The 22,511-nt window shown below is 40.1% G+C and overlaps 1 protein-coding gene across 5 annotated transcripts in view; it reads left to right on the forward strand.

Moving 5' to 3' along the window:
* CEP41 (centrosomal protein 41) overlaps positions 1-22,511 on the forward strand; it is a 53,267-nt gene that overhangs the window by 13,001 nt on the left and 17,755 nt on the right. For 3 of the 5 annotated variants that reach the window (XR_006741765.1, XM_036439443.2, XM_036439445.2), the window contains 8 exons: positions 6,002-6,049; positions 10,295-10,356; positions 11,647-11,716; positions 17,362-17,506; positions 19,133-19,284; positions 19,671-19,738; positions 21,350-21,464; positions 22,081-22,296. Coding sequence is in view for 4 of the 5 variants with exons in the window: in XM_036439443.2 (XP_036295336.1) it covers positions 6,002-6,049; positions 10,295-10,356; positions 11,647-11,716; positions 17,362-17,506; positions 19,133-19,284; positions 19,671-19,738; positions 21,350-21,464; positions 22,081-22,296 (876 nt within the window). In the remaining variant the exon portion in view is untranslated. Of the gene's footprint in view, positions 1-1,560; positions 2,493-5,232; positions 5,361-6,001; positions 6,050-10,294; positions 10,357-11,646; positions 11,717-17,361; positions 17,507-19,132; positions 19,285-19,670; positions 19,739-21,349; positions 21,465-22,080; positions 22,297-22,511 lie in introns of those variants that run through there. The other 2 variants (XM_045582253.1, XM_045582254.1) reach the window with 2 other exon arrangements.

Raw genomic sequence — 22,511 nt, forward strand, 5'->3', positions numbered from 1 at the left:
TGACTTCCTTGTTCATGGATTGATGTCCAGCCACCGAGCCACACCATCCCAATAGTATGTGGTCTTTTATACCTGGCTTCTCTCACTTAGCATCAGTGTGTCAGGAGTCAGTGCTGGTATAGCATGTGTCAGTGCTTTATTCCTTTCTATTGCCAAATAGTATTTGGTATAGATATTCCACATTTTGTTTATCCATTCATCAGTTAGTGGACATTTGCTTCATTTAGACTTTTTGGCCATAATGCTGCTATGAACATTAGTATACAAGTTTCTGTGTGAACACACGCTTTCAGTTCTGTAGGTTATATACCTAGGAGTTGAATAGTTGGTCGGATGTTACCTCTGTGTGTAATTTTTTTTAGGAACTGCCAAACTGTTTTTCCAAAGCAGCTGCAATGCAGGAGGGCTCTGTTTTCTCCACATCCCTCAAAAATTTTTTATTGTCCATCATTTTGATCACAGTCACGGCTGTAGGTGTGAAGTGTTAATCTCGTTGTGGTTTTGATTTGCATTTTCCTAATGACTAATAATATTGAGCACCTTTTTATGTGCTTATTGGCATTTGCAAATCTCCCGTGGAAAAGTGGCTGTTTAAACCTTGGGCCCATTTTTCAAATTGTGTGTTATTTTTCTCTTAATTGTTGAGTTATAAGAGTTATTTTATATTCTCTGGATTCTGGACCCTTATCAGAAATATGATTTGCAACTCTTTTCTCCCTTTTTGTGGGTCATCCAGGGTTTTTGTTGTATTTAGCTGGAGGAGTAGAGAAAAACACATCCACCTCATCTTCCTCTAAGTAAATGTCTCCCAAACTAGTTTCTCATCGCTCTGGAAGGGCCAAAGTGTGTTTAAAATTCAGAGTTTAAACTCAGTGTGGGAGAGTAGTTTTATTCTAGTGTTCAATTTCTTTTGTTGTTTCAATTTAAATTGTTTTAAAGGCAAATTAGGGGAAAGATTTTAATTTTTTTCTAGGCATTTTTATGACCTAACCTCCCTGCGCATTCAGTATAGTGGCCTGTGTGTTGTATGCCAAGTTATACTACAGACCCTTCAGCCCTCTTGGTAGCCATCAGAACCTGAGACAATGCAAACCTGTGTTCTGTCCAGATATCGTCACTTATATGTATGCTACAAGGCGCCAAGGGTGAGGAGACCTGGTTAAGAAAACACAAGAGTGACCGTATAGCCCAAGTGAGCGTGAAGAGTTCCCATCTGCGGTGTGTTAAGCTCTGCCATCAGAGCCATAGAAACAGGCACGGAATGAGTGAGCATTTCTCATTTCCAGGCTAAATAGCTAGGTCTTTGATCTCTTCTGATCAAGCAATGAGTAATTCAGAGTTAATCACAAGAAATCAAGAATTTTCTGGTATCTCCTGTCTTCACCCAAATCAGTGGCTACTGAGTTCTTCAAAGATGGGTCCCTCCTTCCTTGGTAAAGATTTGTTTTTTATGTCTCTACTTCGGATTCTACTTCTCTTATGAACTCAAACACCAGTGTATCGCCATGGCTAGGAATTTCAGAATTATTTTGAACTTCAAATATTTCTTTTGTTCCATAGGTGCCTGGGTGTCTCTTACCAGCTCCCCAGCATTGCCAGACTGTTCCATGAATGGATTATGCCTCTGCTGAAGCCCCTGGCTGCGTTTTGTTCAGTTTCCACTGCAGGGTTCTCGTTTGTTCCCAAGCACCCTCTCTGTGTTTCTGCTCCGCAGCGCTGTGGGCTGATTAAGGAACACTTTCCAAGCCACGGGGCTCCCCCTTTGTTAGTCCCCTACACTCTTTCATCGCTTGTATTATCCCCTCATTTCACTCCATTTTCAGTCTCATTTCAAATTTCTTTAGCTCTCTGAAATCCTGTAGCCTTCTCTACTCAGTGTCTTCTAGCCTTATTTTTTTTATTCGCCTTCTATTATCTCTGCACAAACTAGCATTTTCTTTTTTTTTCTTTAGTCTTTACTTTTCCTGAATTTTTGCTAATAACCTTGATCTGTAGCAGTCAAACTCATTACCGTCTAGGTACTCTTCATCTTTTTCAGCATTTAATTCCTTTTCTTATGTCAAAGGGAGAAATGTATGTGAAAGCCTTTCACAAACCAGAAAGCACTATACACTCCTATAACTTATTGAGATTAACAAAGGACCACTGTGCCTCTTTCACGCTTTCTGCTCCTTCTGAGCCAAAAGAACTTCTCCATAGAGGAGGGGAATATTGAAGAAAAATAAAGCAATGGAGTTGTCTCTTAGCAACCGGGTCTGCCTTATAAATCTCACTTTAGATTACTGCTGCTCAAAATCACTTGCTTTTCTTACCAGCTTAGTGCAAATAATGTTATTAAATTATCAGAAAAGAAAGGAAAAAATATACTGAATAAGTCACTTAATTCATCGACTATGCTCTATCTTTGCATAACACTATTGATATAGTTGGGTTGTCTCTTTCTCTTGGTTCAAATTGAAAAAGTTTATAAATAAATCTTTTGTTGCAACGTAAGTTGTAAACTAAGTGGAAATTAAATACCACCTTATACATTTCTCGGTTACCTGACTCGTGAAACAATATGGGTCGTATAGGTAGTATTTAACGGATACTGCATATAAATCAGGTTGTACTTTTAAATAAAAGCGGGTGTACAAAACTCAAACCAGATTGTGGTATGAGTGTTTGCATTATGAAAATAACTCGCCAGGATTCTTCAGGTATCTTTTAGTGCCTCATTTGCTAGACAATGGAAGAGAGAAAGACTCTCTTTGTGTGTGGTGTGTGGTGTGTGGTGTGTGTGTGTGTGTGTGTGTGTGTGTGTAAATAGTCCTTGGCTTTCCCAATAATAAGATAGCTAAACTTGCACACAAATAAGGCAGTGAAATGATAAATGCCTGTGAGTGGAAAGCCAAGCGCAGAGGATGCAAAGGTCCCTCCCAGCTGGTGAGCTATTATGATTACATGGACAAGGTGACATGTTCAAGAATTCAAGACTAACAGAGATTTTGTCAAGTTTGGTAATTAAGGCAAGATTAAAGTGTAGCCGAAACCAGTTTGGCTCAGTGGATAGAGCGTCGGTCTGCGGACTGAAAAGGTCCCAGGTTTGATTCCGGTCAAGGGCATGTACCTTGGTTGCGGGCACATCTCCGGTAGGGGGTGTACAGGAGGCAGCTGGTCAATGTTTCTCTCTCATCGATGTTTCTAGCTCTATTCCTCTCCCTTCCTCTCTGTAAAAAATCAATAGAATACATTAAAAAAAAAAAAGATTGAAGTGTAGGTAAGATATTGGTGCCTTCAACACTAGGGCAAGGAGTTTAAATTTTAGCTGGTAAGCAGTTGGAAGCCACTGACCTTTTTTTTTTTGTTTGTTTGTTTTTAATCAAAATCTTGTCTAGGGAAATTTATCGTGCAACAATTGTAATTTTAATTCTTTTAAAAACTGGTTTGCTGATATTCCTTTAGGCTCCTTACTCTTGTATAAAACAAAGATGTTTACAAGTTAATCAATTATAGAATTGTTTTATTTCTAGTCTTTTCAAAAGGTAGTCCGAAAACTATTTTTAGATGAAATTAGATCTGGTAAGATAAGCTAATTAGTGAGACTTTATATGAAGAGGGGTGGGATACTACTTTTCATACCTTCTGAAGTGTCATTAGTCAGCCATCCTGCTGCCTCAGTTCTCCAACGGGGACAATGCAGAAATCCACCTCTTTCTTTTTTTTCCTTCCTATGTGGATAGAATAAATATCTTTAGTGAAAACAGCTTTTTATCAATGGACCCCTTAGATTTGTTCTTAATTTTGCCAAACATTTGTTTACCTGAGCAAAAGACTTTGTTTCCCTGCCTTTTCCTCCAGTGGGAAAAACAAACGGTGGGAGTGCCAGCTTGTTGTGAGGCACTGCTGGTCCAAAGATGAATTGCTGTGTAAATGCTCTGAAAATGGTGATAATTGAGTGTTAGTGAAAATGCAACGTGGTCTTTTGTTTGTTAATCCTCACCCGAGGATATTTTCCCATTGCTTTTTAGAAAGAGTGGAAGGGAGGGGGAGAGGCAGAGAGAGAAACATTGATGTGAGAGAGACAATAGCTTGGTTGCCTCCCGCATGTGCCCTCAAGGAGCCTGCAACCCAGGTATGTGCCCGTGACCGGAATCGAACCCGAGACTCTTCAGCCCACCGGCCGACTCTCTATCCAAATCAGCCTGGGCAGGAAATGCAATGTTTTCCTAACAAAGGCTATATCATAAGGTTGGCTATTATTTTCCATGCATAGTATGCCCTGGGGGATTTAGAACATAAAATGCTTCCCACCTGCTTCTGTGAAGGAAGTAACACTTCCTACATATTTACCTCACAGTTAAATGGTGTTTTTCAAACATTGCCACCGGAGAAGCCATGTGTTTCTGTGAGCCATGTTAGATTCACAAAGGACTACTTTGTTAATCTAGTCACTCACTTGCTGTGTCAGGACAAGCCAGGCCTCTTTCTCTGTGCCTTGGTATTCTGATGAGACCGTCTGAAGCTGCCCTGGCCGAAAGAACCCTGCATGCCAGCAACATGCGGCTGCCAGGGCCTCGGGGACATAGGACCAACGCTGTTATGTAAAGTAGTTTAAGAATGAGCCTGCAGGGTGCTGAGCAGCACACTGTGTGCCCTGTCTCCTTCCCCAGCTGCGCTGACCACACCGCTCCCACCTGAGCTCAGAGCTGCAGGGAGAGGGAGGAAGAGTGCTGGGAAGAATCATGGTTTCCACTCTGGGAATCTGGTCACGTCTCGAGTCAGTTCCAGCCTGAAGAACCTAGAAAAGATCTTATTTGATTCTGATCCTGCTCCCTGGGGCTATGTGGTCTCTTATTCGTCTCTTGAGAAGGCGCAGGCAATTCTGCCTCTGAGCTTTGGAAGGAGACTCCGGCTCTGAGGCTGCACACCGAGTCCAGATCCCAGAGAGTGTGTGTCTTCAGATGGGAACGAAATGTAGCTCAGTGGGATTCAGTTCCATGATGAATAGTAACAAATGGCATAAGTTATTTTTGAAAATGAATTTGGGTTTCAGAGCAAGACTTTTCTTTCTCTGCTTCTGACTTACGCATGAAGGAAAATGCAGAATTCTCCTTAAAAACAGTTGTTCTTGGCATTCATTGAAACGCATTTTGTTATCTGAAGTTGGGCTCGTCAAGGTCTAAAAGTTTGCAGCACAATTTTAGAAATAAATTATTTTGCATGTTTTTCTCTCTTTGCTATACCTTTTAGGTGCCAGATAGAGCTTGCTCTATTGACTTGAAGCAAAGGAAAGCATGTCCAAGTGAAAAATCACCTCTGGCTTGAGAACCAGACTGTAGTTCATTCAGAAACCAGAATGATCCTGGCCCAGTTTTAATGTACGAAAACGCTCCAACCCACCGCGGCTGGAACTTAGTATTGTAGAACCAGGCTATAAAACATGAGGACTCTCCACACTGTGGGAATCTGCTGTTCTTTCTCAGCAAATCAAATCCACCGTGAATTCCAGGGTACAGACTGTGTGGTCTCGCTCAGGCTGCAGCATCAGCATGAACAGAGGAAGGCCAAGTTTAGGAAAGAGGGAAACCACAAGACTTAAGTGGAGAGGGAAGGGTGGCTTGGGTAGCCACAAAGGCACATTTTAGACATCTGAAGATCATTGCCTCTCTCCTTCCTTCTCCCACATAAAGATTATGGAAGGAATAAAGGGAGGAAAGCCTTGACTCAAAAAGGAAAAAAAATTACATCAAATTATCATCTTTACTACCTGAGACTTCTTAATGTTTATTGGGTATGTACCCCAACTTAACACATTTGACCAGACATTTCCCATGATTCATCAGCCTTTAATGGCACTGTATAATCCAAAAAAGATTATTACTCTGTGTGGTCCATTTGCCTCCTGCAATTCTGTAAGAACAGGATAGGAAGGCTTAGGGAATACTTGTACTCCATTTTCACAGTGTTATTGATTTCCTTCCATTAAAAACATATCTAAAATCTTTATTCTCTTTTTTAGGTAACAGTATGACTAAATACATTGAGAAGCTAGAAGAGATCAAAAAAAGTAAGTGGCACTATTGATGGGCTGGCATAATGGACCCCTGCAGTAGCTCTATCAGTTGGTTATTAACAATCCTAATCATACTCTATAACTGACACACTCGGAGAGCTTTGGGAGCCCACTGGCCGGTGGCTGGAGAGATGTGGGAAACACTGTACCTTCCTGGCGAGCTGCGAGGACTGTGGCTTGTGGGTCGAGTTGTGCCTGACTTAGTCCTCAGAGGAGATGTTCCTGTGGGAACGCAGAGGGAGCAGTGAGAACCTGCGCTTTCGTTTCATTGTTCTACAGTCTTCTTAGCCTTTTTCAAGGTACTTAATCTTTCCTGCTTTCTCTATACCTGAGATAGGAGTAATAATATCTCATTTCATAACATTCTTCTGATTATAAATTAGTACTCATGAAAGCCTTAGAGATGAGAAAGCGCTTATTCCTAAAGTGATGTGATACATTATAAATTCATTGTAGTCTGCTTTCTTTTAATTAAAAATCATATTTCATGCCCATTCTCTTTAAAAACGAATCTTCTGCAAAGATACGCCACTCGTCACTGAGTGTATTGCTCTTGTACAAAATCATGATTTTTTCAGTCTGTGTCCAAACAGATGTTAAATGTACACATCAAGGCCAGACTTAAAGAAGCAGCAGAGACATCTCCCTCCTCAGAGGGATTTGCGCCTGTCTCCAATGGAACGCAGTGGAGGGGAGTATTTAGCTAATGCGGGGGGGGGGGGGGGGGGGGACTCCCTCAGATAACGGTTCAGAAGTTGGCTCTGGTAATATACATCTTCTGGGAAGAGATTACTACAAATCCAGAATTCAGAGAACTTTGTTTTCACACAGCAGGCCTTTTAATTTAAATGATAATGTTTCTGTTCCCTTTGAATTGCTGAGAAACCCCAGATAATAGATGTGGACTCTGGAGCAGCTTTCTGCTCACTCCACTGTTTGCCTCAGCGAGCTATAGGCCTAATGCTGGAGACATTGGTTTCCTAATGTGCAATGTCACCGTAGCCCTTTCTTTTCTTCTTCTATGTTCTATATTATAGTTTATACATTGTATTGCACTTTATATTGTATAAGTATGTGTTTTAAGGATATATTAACATTTTAAGAGAAGAAAATAATCTTGTGTACTCACCTGGGCTGCATTATTATTCATCCATGGCAGGAAAATCCAGCCGGACTGCTTCGGATTCGGTGTGTAGTCTCTCACCTCCTATCCATTTGTCGCTGAGCATAAAAGCTCACATGTCCACACCAAAATGTGTCCCCTAAAAATGTCTTGTTCCACCCAGGTTGCGGAAACCCTGTTTAAAACATTTCTCAAAAAGCACAATGTGGTCTCTTTAACATCTAAACTTTAAATGGAGCTTTTCTCCCCAAAGAAATACCTCTGGAACGGAGTCCTTGAAAATGCTTTTCTCTTTAGAAGTTGAGGGCTTCCTTTTAGGAAGACAGGAGGTTCCTCTCACCTGGTTTCACACACTTTGTGCTGATTCCCTGACTAGAATTACTTCAGATTCTGGTTTGGGATCTACATTTTGGACGATATTTCCTTCTCTTATCCCATTTTCTGTTGTAGGGGTTCTTTTGGGTCAAAGGGAGGAGAATATTGCCTTGTTTCAGGACACCCTAGACCCATCCCTTTTCTCGGATTACCTTAGATGCCATGTCTTTCTGTGAAATCACAAACCTCGTTCTGTTACTTCCTTTGATTTGTCTTCCACTGTGAGCCCAACTTCCCTTTGCTAATAACGTGTTTTAACAAAACCCTGAAAAACTCAGAATTCTTTTGTAATCTGAATATTCTTTCAACTCTGCCTGGGGAGAACAGACACTCTGTGTCTATTGACCACTTACAAAGGGTATTCTTGGCTTCTGGTGGTTAGATGACACTAGTTGGACCCAGTGTGAAACATCCTAGATAGTTAGGTCTCTGTCCTTCCAGTAACTCGAGAGAGACAGGCTGAGCCTCCAGACTTACTGGAGAAGCAAAACTTGATAGCATATCTGAAACGCAGGTTAATTGTCTCCATCGCGGAGTTGGGAGAAGCTACCAGTAGCAGAAGCTCCATTCTTAAAGCTCTGTTCTCCCTTGCAAGGACAGACTGACCGAGCTTTCCAAGCCATCCTTTTTATAAACTTTAAAACTTACTGTGCAACGTCTGGTTTGATCTTTTTGTCTCTGAGTAATAATGTCAGAAAGTCCTAGTGATGGCTGCCCTTCTAAACCAGAACCAGGTATGTAGAGTTGAGGCTCAAATGTGCACTGGGATTTTTCATGCTTGTGAGAGGACACTAGAAATGTCAATCATTAGAATACAGCTGAACCAGATTTTTGTTTAAGGTAATTCCTACTTAGTTAAAGGGGGTTTTAATGTACTTAGAATGTGAAGAATTGGAGGAGTATTTCAAACTATGTAACTATACAAAAAGAATATCAGTAGGTAAATGGCACAGTGCAAAGTACTTGAAAGCAATTGACTGTTTTCATTGTCTGATTTATCACCATTTTGATTTAAATAAGTGACTTTTGGTGGACGGGTTGGTGGTGATTCAGCTGCACTTGTTATTGCTTGTGGTCAGCCTATTTGGGTCTACATCCTGGTGGATCATAGAAGCTGGTTTGCATCTAGGTTTGTTACCTTGTATCCAGAAGAAGCTGTTCTAAGAATTTTCTAGAAATAAAAGTCAGTTATTAGCCAAATCACTGTCTTTAAGACATTTTAGAACAGAAAAGCTTTAATTCCCTGTAAGACAAGAATCTCATGTAGTTTTTAAGGTAATAGTTCCCGACTCTGAGTCATAAGGTGTTTGGTAAATCAAGCAAACATTATCCTCCAAAATAACTATCCGGTCTTGCTGGGGTGTTTTTTGTTTGTTTGTTTTTGTTTGGTTTGGTTTGGTTTTTTTGAAAATTCATAGAAAGGATTAAGACTGTTCACCAGGTAAAAAGACTGTTTACCTGGTGAACAGTCTTAAATATCTTAATTCTTTCCTTTGTTGCTAGGAGTCTTGGCTTATGAAACTTTGTGCTATGAAAGCCACAGTAATTACCCAGCAAACTGACCTTTCATAATTCTGAAGTAATGACACAGACTTTAAGGAGCCCTGGGCTCCAATAAAAACACCTACAAGAGGAGAGGAGTAAAGGGTAAGAGTGGGAGGGATTTCAATGCTGAAAACTTCAGAATCGGCAGTCATTTTGAGAAAAGTTTAAGGAAGCTAACTGTTAACATGCCTCTATGGGGCAGAGATTAGATAAAGTGATATTGACTGAAAATTTTTTAAAAACTGGTTAATGTGATACACAGAATTATTATCACAATTACAGGAGTACCCTCATTGGAGGAGTTATGTCTCAGAACTGTAAGGATAGCACTGTATACATGTTGATGTTTTAGGTTGATTTTTACTTTAATTGTAAACAGCATATACCATAAAATTTATCTTACCAATGTAAGTGTACAGTTCAGTAGTGTTAAGTATATTCACTTTGTTGTACAGTAGATCTCCAGAATGTTTTCATCTTGCAAACCTGACCAGGTTGCTTTTTATTGAAGTGGAGTGGGAGAGAAACTGACACCAAAGATGGTCTGGAGCTGCACTTGTTATTGCTTGTGGTCAGCCTATTTGGGTCTACATCCTGGTGGATCATAGAAGCTGGTTTGCATCTAGGTTTGCATCTAGGACTGTGTGCCCAGCATTGTGCCGGGGGCCGGGGAGGCGGTGTTGGCCTGCGTCTCTAGCATGGTTTGTAACCTCAGGTCAGGAATGGAATTGTCCTCTTTTCAGGGCAGGGTTTGACCTAGGGCCACTCAGCTTAAGGGTCTCTGTCCTTGTTTATAATATACAGGTTTGTTTCCCTTTATTCTAAACATAGTTCAAAGCAGTTTCCAAAAGTGTGGTACAATATGGCCAAAGTAGAGATAGCATAGTAAGAGAAAAATGGTAGACTAATGAAATAAAGGCAAGGGATAAAGTCTCTAGACACCAAGAGGTGGCTATTCAATTATAGGCTTTCTACTGGACCAAGCAAAGTGTGTGTGTGTGTGTGTGGGGGGGGGGGGGGGGGGAGGAGAAGGGGTTAAAAAATTATATAATACCAACCACTTTTAATTTTGAGGATACCATGAGGATTCAATGAGGTAAGGTATGTAAAAGCATATAAATAACTTGGGAAATATACCATATAACTTGGTGATTAGAAATAATGAATACTTCTAGAAAAATATTTGTGTTTTTCAGATTACAGATACAAAAAAGATGAGCTTTTCAAGAGATTAAAAGTTACCACCTTTGCCCAACTGGTAAGTTTAATGATCCTCCATTGGAATAAAACTTGTCGAATTTGTGCTGCTTTTTGTGATTATCTCTAAGTTTGATTCTAGGTAATATTTACAGTGGGTTTCTTCTGATTATTTGTATCTTACCTATGAGAGAATTAATTGGTGTATGATATGTGTATTCATTGGGGGACAAGGTGAAATTTTTCTCTCTTCTTTGGTAAGAATTGTATAAAGTAAAATGTGCATTCTATTTTTAAATCATCAAATTTGTGTGGTTTTGGGGTTTTTGTTTTGTTTTGTTTTGTTTTGTTTTTTTCTTTCCTTGTCCATTTAATTTAATATTTAGAATCTAGAATTCTGGACTCGGGATTGTTCGGACATTTTTCTCTGTGTAAACCAGGTGATCGCCCTCGATGACTGAGTTCTTTTTACAAGCCTTTCTTGGGCTATTTTGTTACTTTGGGAAAGTCCCTTTTTCCTTTCATTTGAAAATTATGGATCATGTGTCTCTCTGGTACCCAAACAAGAGTTCCATTGATGTAACTCAAGATGGATCTTGGGTCTTATGAGCTAAATTTTAAAAACTGTTTCAAAATCTATATGTAAGGCCCTAGCCAGTTTGGCTCAGTGGATAGAGCCTGCGTACTGAAGGTCCCAAGTTGGCAACCAATTGAGATGTCTCTTCTCACATCAATGTTTCTCTCTCTGTCTGTCTCTCCCTCTTCATTCCACTCTCTCAAAATAAAATAAAATAAAATAAAATAAACGGAAAAATATCCTCAGATGATGATTTTTAAAAATCTATATTAGGTATACAATGTTATAATCAATGTACTCATGGTTATATTTATTTCTTTCTTGCATGAAGAATTGCTGATACAATTTATTATTATAAGTATTGCATTTTTAAGAAATAACATGTTAAAGTATAGCATGTGTAATACTTTCAACAGTAACAAATTAAAAAAAAAAAAGTAATAACACGTTGTGTTGGGACAAGAATATATATGGGTGCAGTTTTAGACTCTTATTCATATTTCTTGTTCTATTGTAAATTGTCCTTTTGGCCTTTTTTAAGCTTATTGTGCAATGTCTTAAATGAACTTTTTTCTTCTGGAATGGTCATCTGCAGTGTAATGACCACTCCCGGAGTCAGGAGACCTGAGATTTAGTCTCTAGTTGAGGACACTGACAGTTCCTTAAAACAAGAGATCTTTGATGTTCCCTGTCTTTTGTAAAAGACAGGCTTGCCTCTGTTTAGAGACAAACAAACATGGACACATCTCCGCATTTCATTCCTTTTTCTCGCAGGTCATCCAGGTTGCTTCCTTGTCAGATCAAACACTGGAAGTGACAGCTGAGGAGATTCAAAGACTAGAAGGTAATGAGAATTGAGGCCGCGGGAGAGGAATGGATTGACCGTTTGGCTGAAGCGCCCGCCCTCTGCGGCTGCTTTCGCAGAGACTGGGGACTTTGATGTACCTGTTCGTAATTAAATTGTTGCTCTCTGAGAAATGCTATCTGCTGCTTTAATTGTTAATTCTTACTTCTTCTTTAAAAAAAAAAAAAAGCTATATGGTTTTCTGGCTCTAGCATTTGTCGTTTTAAATGTTTTAGATGTGTTGGATATACTAATTACTTTTTTTCAAACAAATATTTTTAGTGTTTTCTATGTATGTACAAGCCACAGAATTAGGTGCTATGAGACTACAAGGATGACTAAAACCCAGCTCTACATACATGGAGTTTGTAATCACGCATGCACATCTGTTTGCATGTTGGGTGAGGAGAAGGATAGCAGAAACACAAAATCACTAACATGGCAGAAATTCGTAATGGAGCACTGAAAGGAAGCTGTCGTTTGCCGAATGCATGTATATTGCTAGATACTTCACCTGATTTTTTAAATTTAATTTTTGCAGAAACTCTGAAAGAAGGTACTCTTTAAGCCCAAGCCCAGAGGTGCAGTGACTTGCTGAAGGTGACACAGCCCGTGAGGACACAACTCTGTGTGTCTCCCGGGGCAGCCAGTGTCTACTGGGAGTGCCGGGGAGGGAAGGCATTTTCCTTTTAGAAAACAGCTAGACTTTCTTAAGGCTCCTGAGCCAGACCTTGCAGGTGAGGCTGTCGCTGGCTGAGGAGAGGCATCGAGGAGAAAAGGCTGAGCACAGGCAGGGAGCAGAGAGAGCTCCCAGCGTGCCGGGGAATCAGTAATCCAGTCTGGTTGTGGTCTGCGGGAGGAATAGGTGCCTGGTAGGAGATAAGACCAGAAAGATAGGTAGGCTCCAGGTTTCCTTTCTTAAATGCCCGGTCGAAATAAAACCTCCCCGTTGTCCTCTCATGAAAGGCATACACAGAGCTAAGGTCTTTATTTTAGCCCGAAGCGCTCACCAATCAATGCGTGGCTGTTTATTGATGGAGAATGTGTTTTGTTAAGGTTGATGTAGGCCAGGAATTTGACTTCTGATTTCAAGACAAGTTTCTCAGGAAGTCTGAACACTGGATTTGTGCAACTCAACTGTCATTTCCCTGGGCTTGTTTTTGTTAGCGAGGATAAAGGGAATCTGAAAAAGCCAGGAATTTATCTTTGACAGATGCCTCTCACACAGCGGAGAAAGAAGGGCTCTTTGTAATAGAGATAATTGAGTCTCCTCGTACAAATACACCCAATTTTAACCTGGTTATATAAGTACCTGGATTGGGTCTTTTAATTCATTATAGAGATTGCAGCGCCAGGACATATGGGCTCATGCAATTTTCTCTTCTGAGATGAATTTGCACGGCAAAATAGGCTCTTGTAAAATAGGACACCATAATGTGTGAGTAATATTAGTGTTTTTCTAGTGCTCTACACCGGATAATAACTCACTCCGGAATGCCTGTATGACAGATTGTATCTGTTTGCATATTGACTATCTTTGAAGGATTACAAGATCTCCTTTTGTAGTGTTTATTTTTTCCCTGACTTAAAAGTATATTTTTAGAAAATTAGAAAACTGCAAAAACTATATAAAGAAAATTAAAATAACTAATAACCCCTGTTTTAAATTTTGTTGTCTATTGTCCCCCCTATCTAACTCCCACCCAAATGCATACTCTTTGTATGTAGTTTTGTATTATGCTGCCTGCAGTTAACATTTTGTCACGCAGACTTCCCTGTGTCAGTAAGTAGACTCACAGAGCTTCAGTGTAAAGGTCATCTGGTCAGATAATGTCAACTCTTTGGACATACCATAATTGATTTAATTATTTCCCTCTTTCTGAGGCACTACCGTTTTTTGTTTTTTTTAATTTTTCACTTTTATAGAATAATGCTGCCATGTAAATACGTAAGTGCTTGTGTGGTTCTGGTTATTTCCTAGAGATAAATCGCTGCAGGTGGACAAAGGGTAGAACTGTTTTGGAGGCTCTCAATGCTGATTCCACAGCCTCTCCTGAAGGTTCTACCTCTGCATCCCACCGAGTGTGCGAGAAGACACGTTTCTCCCCATCCTAGCCATTGCTGACCTGGTTTATTTTTAATATCTCTGACAGTGACAGTGAGGGGTGTGTGTGTGTGTGTGTGTGTGTGTGTGTGTGTGTGTGTATTGGTCATACGTATTTCTTTTGAAGATATTACAGGTCCTTTCTCATTTTTTTCTAACGGAATGTTCACCTTTTACTTATTGATTTATGAAAGCGTTATATAATTATGATATCTTTTTACTTTGGAAACCAGTACAGCCTTGGAAATAAAGGAGAAAAATCTTTACTTGATGATTTGGAACAATTTTCAAGCTATATTATTAAGTAAAAATAAAACAACAAAACAAAAGCCAAAGCGTAGAGCAGTATGAATCGCCTTCTCCTGGACATGTAAAAACGGGAGGAAGTAAAATATATGTAGAAGTATGTAGATGTTTTATTTCTGGAAGGAGACATAAATATGTGAAGCTGGTTCCCTTGGGGGAGGAGGCCCGAGGGCCGTGCGTCTGGAATCGGAAGAAGGTTTCCTTTCCACGTGAATTTATGTTGTTTGCATTTTTACCTTATACACATGATCCTTTTTCAACTAAAGAGCTATTTTTTTTTAACTCTGTAAATTAAGTATATTAACCTTGCCTCACCCATATATGTTACAGGTATTTTTTTCCTAATTTGTTATTCACCTTTTAATTTTTTTGTTGGTTTTGACCTATATGAGATTTGCATGTTTGCATGATTAAATCAGCCTATCATGTTATGTTTTGTTTTATTGCTTTAGATAAATTCTAAAATAAGATAAATTATTTACCTCTATTTTCTCCTATCAGTTTGCTTATTATTTTTGTTTTGTTTTAATATCAATCTATCTGTTACATATATAGCATGTCCCAAAAAAGTGTATGCACACTTTACCAGCTGACAATCACTTAATTTTCAGTCCTTTTCAAATTTAACTGATTTGAAATAATGGGTGAAGCCAGACTAAGCTTTGAACAAAGAAAATTTACCCTAAAGTGCCACTAGACTTTTTTTATGGGGATACATAAAAAAAAGTTTACGGCACAAAGCCGGCAATAGTTGACAAATTGAGAGCACACAAATGCTGAACAAAATGATTCTTAATATTTGTGATTTCATTGTTTCACATTATCAGCAATGCCTGGACCAGAACAGTCATCAGTTTGAAAACAGGCATTGACACACACAAAAATTACTCATCTCTGTAGATTCTTTTAAATTTTTTTAATGAACTGTATGTTAATAAACACTGACTTTATGATCATTCAAAATCTGTATACTTTTTTGGGTGGGACACACTCTATATGATGCGAGAGGTTAGCTAAAGTTGATTTTTCTAGATAGTTGACAGCTGTTGAAATCATCTGTCAACTATCTAGAAAAATAGTTCTTTATCACTGATCTGTGATGCTACCTTGAACAAATATTAGCTTCTTATATATTTTCTAGGATTTGTTTCTGTTCTCTATTGTATTCTATTGTTCTAGAATGGAATATTGCTTTTATCATTTACCTTTTCAATATGTTACTATTTAATGAGTCAGGTTCTCTAAATTTTTATATAAGTATGTATAATTTTTTTTGTTCTTCTTATATTTAAAATCCTTTTATACTTTTTTAATTTTTTATCCTATTGGGATTTGCATTAAGGCTAAAAAATAAGTCCAAAAAGGATTAAATCATTTAACTTTTAGCCATCCAGTCAGGACTATTCAATGTATGCCACTCTCTTTATTCAGGTTAATGTCCTTAAGTAAATTTTTATAAGACCTATAAAGGATTAAAAGGTTTTTACTGGACCTTTACATTTCTTAATTAGGTTTATTTTGTAGGCAAGTATATTGTATATCAGTAATTGCTATTGTAAATGAGATCTTCATATTATTTTCTAATTGGTATATAGGAAAAATACTTTGTTAGAATTTATATTTTTATCTAACCACCTATTTATTTTCCTTATTCTTAAAGGAGTCTCTTGAAGTTGCTCTGTATATTTTATCATATCCAAATTAAGATCTCATTTCTTCCCTAATTATACTGGTTAGGACAGTAAATTCTAATAATCTCCCTCCACACTATAACAATTATTGAGAACCTCAAAAAGTTTTGGTTTATGTAAATTATACCTATTAATGTTTAGGGTATTAAAATTTTAAGGATAACTTAAAAATATTTACTCATTATTTCACCCATTACCAACATAAGATATTTTTATGCAAATAGTTATATTTCTAAAACAAAAATTTTTCTGAGAATGGAATTATTTATTTTTTGGGGGGTAAATCTCATTAATGTCTGATTTAATAGAAAGCAGTGATTCTCCTATCTTCTGTGTTCATTGTGTTGCAATATGCTATTTGGGTTGAAGCATCAGAAGAAAACCTGGCCTCACCCAGACCTGCAGATATAAAAGGGTAGAGTGTTTTAATAGCCCGTTCCCTTATTGTGGGTATTTTTCTTTGACACAACACCAAAACAACAACTGACAGCTTCCTAAAGGTTCGTTGTAACATAGAATCTGAAACCATATTAATGAATTTTTCACACCCTGTTACATTAAAAGCCATCCGTCTGTCTTGTGCTTTGAATGAATCTTTTATCCGTGTATGATTTTATAACATCATGCCTTAGTCGTGCGAAAATTATTGGTTCACTGAGTTATGAAGATGTTCCCAATGTTGACAAATTTCATTACACAGCATCAAAAAAAAACCCACATTTCTCAATCTCGCCGCCTATCTTATCAGAAAAAGCATTAAGTACGGGGAACAGTCAAGCTCCCAATGGCACATAGCTTTCAAAATTATGATTTTTATTCAAGATGTAATCATTGCAACAAATGCCATCAGTTGTTTTCCTTGAAATGACAAGTTCACTTTTCACTTAGATCATTTTTTTTAATGTCTGCCAAATGCACAAGTCTAAGTAACCAGTTTTTCTCAGATTTTCTTCCAAGTAAAAATGGTGTTCGTGGCAAAAGCAGCAATAATCAGACTAATGCTTTTTCTTGAGACAGCCATGGGACTTGGGTATGTAGCAAACTGCCCGTGTGCAATTTCCCCTTTCATCACACAGAATATGAAAAAGGTAAAATTTAATAAAGATGTTAATTATTAGTGCGTCAGCAGGGACGATTTTTAAGTGAGACTGCCATATTAACTGTGATTGCAGGTTGGTGAAAACAGGATGATTGCTAATAAAACTTAACGCCACCACCCTGGCTCTCGCTAAGGCACTAGCAGTTTTATCTACCATTTTATTTGCACCATCAGGGCAAATATCAACACAGTAAAAATGATTAGTAACATCTCAGCATCGTTATGAAAACAATTTCTACCTTGCAGGTCCCTTAAAGGGCCTTGGGGACTCCTGGGGTACACAGATGGCATTTTGAGAACCTAGATACCTAATTTGAGAATGTATAGAACAATTTAAGTAAGGTGATGTGAGTTCCTTTGCTTGACCTAATTTCAGGGGCTCTGCCTGATAAGTAAACACAGAGTGTACCACTAAATGCACTGTTTCTTCATTTGCACATTTTAGACAATGATTCTGCGACTTCAGACCCTGATGCTGAAGTCACTGCCAGCACCAATGGGAAGGGGAGCCCCAGTGAGCAGTCGCCGAGCCCTGTCCAGTTCATCAACAGCGTGGGAGCGGGGGACTCCAGTCGCTCCACACTCCAGAGGTACTCCGATCGGATCCGTGCTTGCCCTGCATCTTCCCCTTCATATTGGGCTCTAGAGGCCGATTTCAGTGGCTTCCTTACCTCACATTGGCGATGGTGAAGCCCCACATTCTCACCCAGCCTTCTGCTTTCTCTTTACGTAAATGCCTCCTCCTGAACCTTCACACAGCATCCTCCGTCATCGGTTAACCTAAGACTCTGTTGATGGGAGAGCATTCATTTTCACACCTCGCTTCCACTCTTCTCAGCCCTCCTGTATGCACGTTTGCTATCAGGAACAAGCTTTACAACTACTGTCTTTTGACTCAGAGAGCGTGATTCTCTTCGCCTTTTCTGTCTGTCGCCCCATATAAGTACCCTGACTAGAATGAGAAGGAAAATGGAGAGGCACCCACAGGGCTCAGCTAGTGCATAGGTGCAAAGAAGAGGGAGAGCAGCCAAGCAGCCATCGGTGTCGATTCTCCAGCTGCACGTGGCTGGTCCTTCTTCCAAACCCTGTGACGTAACACTTTCTCGCAAATAGTAACTGTTGATTATAAGACGATGCTAATTTTTGGCACATACCCATCCCTTCTACTGGTAAAATAGTCCAACTAGTGAAATAACTGCTATCATCTATACCATTATTATTATTTTTATAACTACTTTTGTGCCAGGACTCTAAAATTGTATTCAAAACAAGATAGACTAACGAGACTTCCATTGAGGGTAGAGTTTCGGCTCCTGTGGTTCAACAAAATATGCACTACATGGCATATAGTTATAATGCTTAGCAGATTTAAGTGCAGAATTGGACTTGCTGTGGTGGGAACTATACTGCATGTCAGTCTGTGGTTTGGCATACATGTCTTCATATTTTCCAGGAAAGTAATCATCTTCTAATAGAGACCCTCCACTACTTGCCATTTTGTTCATCACACCTCCTCTTCTCATTTCTTTGATCCGTGTTTTAACCCCATTTTTCCTATATTAATATGGTGACCAATTTTAGTGATTTTTATAACCTTATAATAGAGCTATCAGTGGTCAACTCCCTCATTTTAATTCTAGCGTTTCCTGTGTCTGATTGTATGAGTGTCACCAAATCTAAAACCCTCTTCAACCTCAACATCATAACCTATCAAATGGAAGTAAGTACACATAGCTACTAGAAACATTAAGGTTCAAAATCCATATTGGATAGACGGTATGAATAAACGAAAACATTGCCGTTGCTTTACATTACATATAGAAACGCCTTCATTTATCCTGCCCCATGGACCTTACTCTTTCCCCTTTTGCTCTGCTTTCAAAATTCCACTGGGTTAATCGTCCACCTCTTCTTTCTCTGAATGCTGCCCTGATTGCTGGAGGCAGCATGCGCCCTCCAGTTTCTACCCCTTCAGCCAGGCTAATGACTCAGCATACATTGTCGGGAGGTAAGCATGGACCCTCTCCTCGGGGTCCAGCGAGATAGAACAGGAATCCACAGGATCTTGTGTTCAGAAGCAGAACTGAGACACTATACCCATTTTCCTTGTTCTCTGAGGTGTCTTTTAAAAAGACACCGAGCCCTCTCTCGCTATTCTGAAAAAGAGCGTCTGACCTTTAAGACCAGTTGCCACTGACCTACTTTTCCACTTGCAGCGTCATCAGTGGTGTTGGAGAGCTGGATCTAGACAAAGGGCTGGTGAAGAAAGCAGAGCCCAACAGCAGAGACAAGCCGTATCCCGACTGCCCCTTCCTGCTGCTAGATGTGCGCGATAGAGACTCTTACCAGCAGGGCCACATTGTCGGAGGTAAGAGAAAGGCAGCCTCAGAGTGTTTCGCTCCCAGCAACACCGCCCATTCTTGCACCCTGGCCCCCTGACCGCCTCCCATGGTCAGCAGTTAAGGAGCCAGGTGCCAGCCCGGCCCGTGGTGAGCTGGCTTTGCCATAACACAGAGGGGCAGGCCGGTGACGCTTTCACCGGGCCCAGCTAACATCAGTCACAGTCAAGTAAAGCTTCAGATTTCGTTTATCGTGTCCTGTTTCTTTTCTTTCACAAAAGTATTTAGGCTTATGGCTTGTTGATTTTGAATATATTTCTTTAAGCTCTCAGTGAGACTTTAAACCCAATGGGTGGGGTAGGGGCCACGTTGTACTAGGAGAGCTACAGACTTCCTAATTTTCCTTTCTTTGCAGCTTACAGTTACCCAATCGCAACTCTGTCTAGAACAATGAACCCTTATTCAAATGATATTCTTGAATATGTATCCTTTGTTGCATTTTAAGGTGTTGGGTGATGATGAGGTTTGTAATAATCAAACTTACCAAGAATCGTCCCTGGTAGGAAAACTCTGTGAAGGACTTTTGTCACGTCACTTGATCTTATCCAAAAGATGGAGATGCAATGTGTGAATGACTTGTTATACTAATTAGCTTATCTTGGCATATTTTAGAATTTCGATTCTTAGCTGTTACTGAGTATGCTAACTATGATGGCAGATGGTTCCAAGCCATACTGCACCAGGCCAAAGAACAGGTTAAAGGTTATGACCCATTAAGAATTAGGCCTGTCCTGGCCGGTGTGGCTCAGTTGATTGGGCATTGTTCAGTGCACCGAAAGGTACCAGGTTTGATTCCCGGGCAGGGCACATCCCTGGTTGTGGGCTTGTTTTCTGGTGGGGAGCATGCAGCAGTTAGCCAATAGTTGTTTCACTCTCACACTGATGTTTCTCTCTCTCTCCCTTCTTCTCTCTCAAAAGAGTCCTAAGACATTTTCCCCCCAAAAGCTTTCCCAAGTAAAATTTAAGTAAATTTTCTTCCTTCTATTTTAACTTTTTTCTTCTTAAAATTTTAATATTTTTGCTCATAAAAATCATACAAGTAGAAAATAATTTAAATGCTAGAATATCTGAGAAAGAAAATATTTTATAATGGAAATATTTTATAATCACCCATTTGAACACTTATTACATTTTTTGTATATTTTACTCTAGACTGTCTTCTATGCATGTTTTAACAAAGTAGAAATCATACTGTCTATATAACTTAGTATCTTGCTTTTTCCGCACTTGATATTACAGTGTACTTTGTCACACTAACACACGGCCTTTATAAACTCCATTTTTGATGTAGTGTAAATGCCTTCAGATGTACTATAATTGACTAAAATGTTCTCTTTATTGTAGGCTTTTTTTTTTTTTTTTACTATGATAAACAAGCTCCATTAGAGCATATTGAACATAAAAGTTTTTCTACTTCCTTGCCTGTAGAACGGACTTGTAATACTCACCCTCCAGGGCTGTGAGGCTCACAGAGCTAAAGGGGGTACAGTGCCCTAGTGCAGCGTTTTTCAACCGCTGTTCCGCGGCACACTAGATGTTGCCTGGTGTGCCGTAGGTGCAGACAAGACAAGAATTTTATAATTTTTCACTATTTTGTTTACTTAATATTTCATAATAAAGTAATTATAAAATACTTTCTTTGTGTTTATTTGATTCCTATTCAAGAGAATTACTTTATATATAGTCAATATAGGCACAGAGTTAAATTTTTTAACATTTTCTAATGGTGGTGTGCCTCGTGATTTTTTTTCATGAAACAAGTGTGCCTTTGCCCAAAAAAGGTTGAAAAACACTGCCCTAGTGCGTCTTGAATCGGGGTTCTGTTAGTTTTTAAGAGAAAAGAATACCAACTCCGGTGGTTCCCTGTCAGGAAGAGCTCTACCAATTGCCAGTGTGATGGGTAAAGAGAGGGACCGTCCGGTGTCGCCCTGAATTCAGAAAGCTGAACCGGGACAGCTCTCTGCTCCTTGGGGATTTCTTGTAGTTAGAAGCATTACCTCAGCGTGGTCAAACCTTAACCCGTCTGACTCTCAGAAAAATGCTCACGGCAAGATCATCATTCTGTACGACGACGACGAGAGGCTGGCCAGCCAGGCGGCCACCACCATGTGCGAGCGGGGATTCGAAAACCTCTTCATGCTTTCCGGAGGTGAGCGAGCGAGCCGGACCCTAAAGGCTGCGATCGGGGCTCACGATCCTTCACCCCCACTCCAGCCCCTCTGTCCTGGGAGCTCAGGGTTCAGTGCAGGCATACCTCGGGCACACGCAGATCCCCACTACCAAGCAAGGATCCCCGTAAAGCGGGTCATAATCTTATTGCTGACAGAGGGTCTTGCCTTCAGTTTGTAGGAAATAAAAATAGACAACATCTGTGAGGTGCAGTGAAGCGCAGCGCCATAGAAGCGGGTCTGCCCGCGCTGTGGAAAGAGAGGGCTGGACGGAGGCAGTTCTGCGAGGCCTCCCTGTGCTCTGTGGGCGCGTGTTTTACATTCCTGAAATGCTGCCTGCATCAGGGCCCCGTGAGGGAGCTTTGATGCCGAGGACTTACGCAGGAGGATTTCTGGTGGAATTCTCAGAATCCCACATAACAAGCGACATTTTCTGGGGTAATTTCCTTAATGGAGAAGCAGTTGAGGGAGACTTCGGCGTCCCTGTGCTGGCCTCGACGTGGAAACCGGAGATTAGGAGGCCTGCGGGCCCCTCGCCGGGTTTCGCCCGGGCCTCACGGTGGTAACGCTGCTTTTTCTCCGCTCCCCCACACCCAGGTCTCAAAGTCCTAGCTCAGAAATTCCCCGAAGGACTGATGACAGGTTCCCTGCCAGCATCTTGCCAGCAAGCCCTTCCTCCTGGTTCTGCCCGGAAACGATCCAGCCCCAAGGTGCCGCCCCCGCCGGCGGAGAATAAGTGGAGATTCACCCCAGAAGACCTCAAAAAGATAGAATATTACCTGGAAGAGGAGCAGGGCCCGACAGACAGTCTCAGTAAGACACGTTGACCTTTAGAGATGACACTTTCTGTAGAGCTTGATATTTGTGATCCCGTGTAATATATTCAGTGTCTTTCAATATTTTGGAAGGGTACAGGAGCTATGTGGGGGGTGTGGGGGGGGGGGGAGGAGCAAGTGAAGGCTAGCCAAGATTGTGACAAGAATTAGGCATGGTGCACAGACAGGAGAGAAGAGACTTGATCAAAGTGT

This window comes from Pipistrellus kuhlii, unplaced genomic scaffold, assembly GCF_014108245.1.
Source record: "Pipistrellus kuhlii isolate mPipKuh1 unplaced genomic scaffold, mPipKuh1.p scaffold_m20_p_153, whole genome shotgun sequence".
Taxonomy (NCBI): Eukaryota; Metazoa; Chordata; class Mammalia; order Chiroptera; family Vespertilionidae; genus Pipistrellus; species Pipistrellus kuhlii.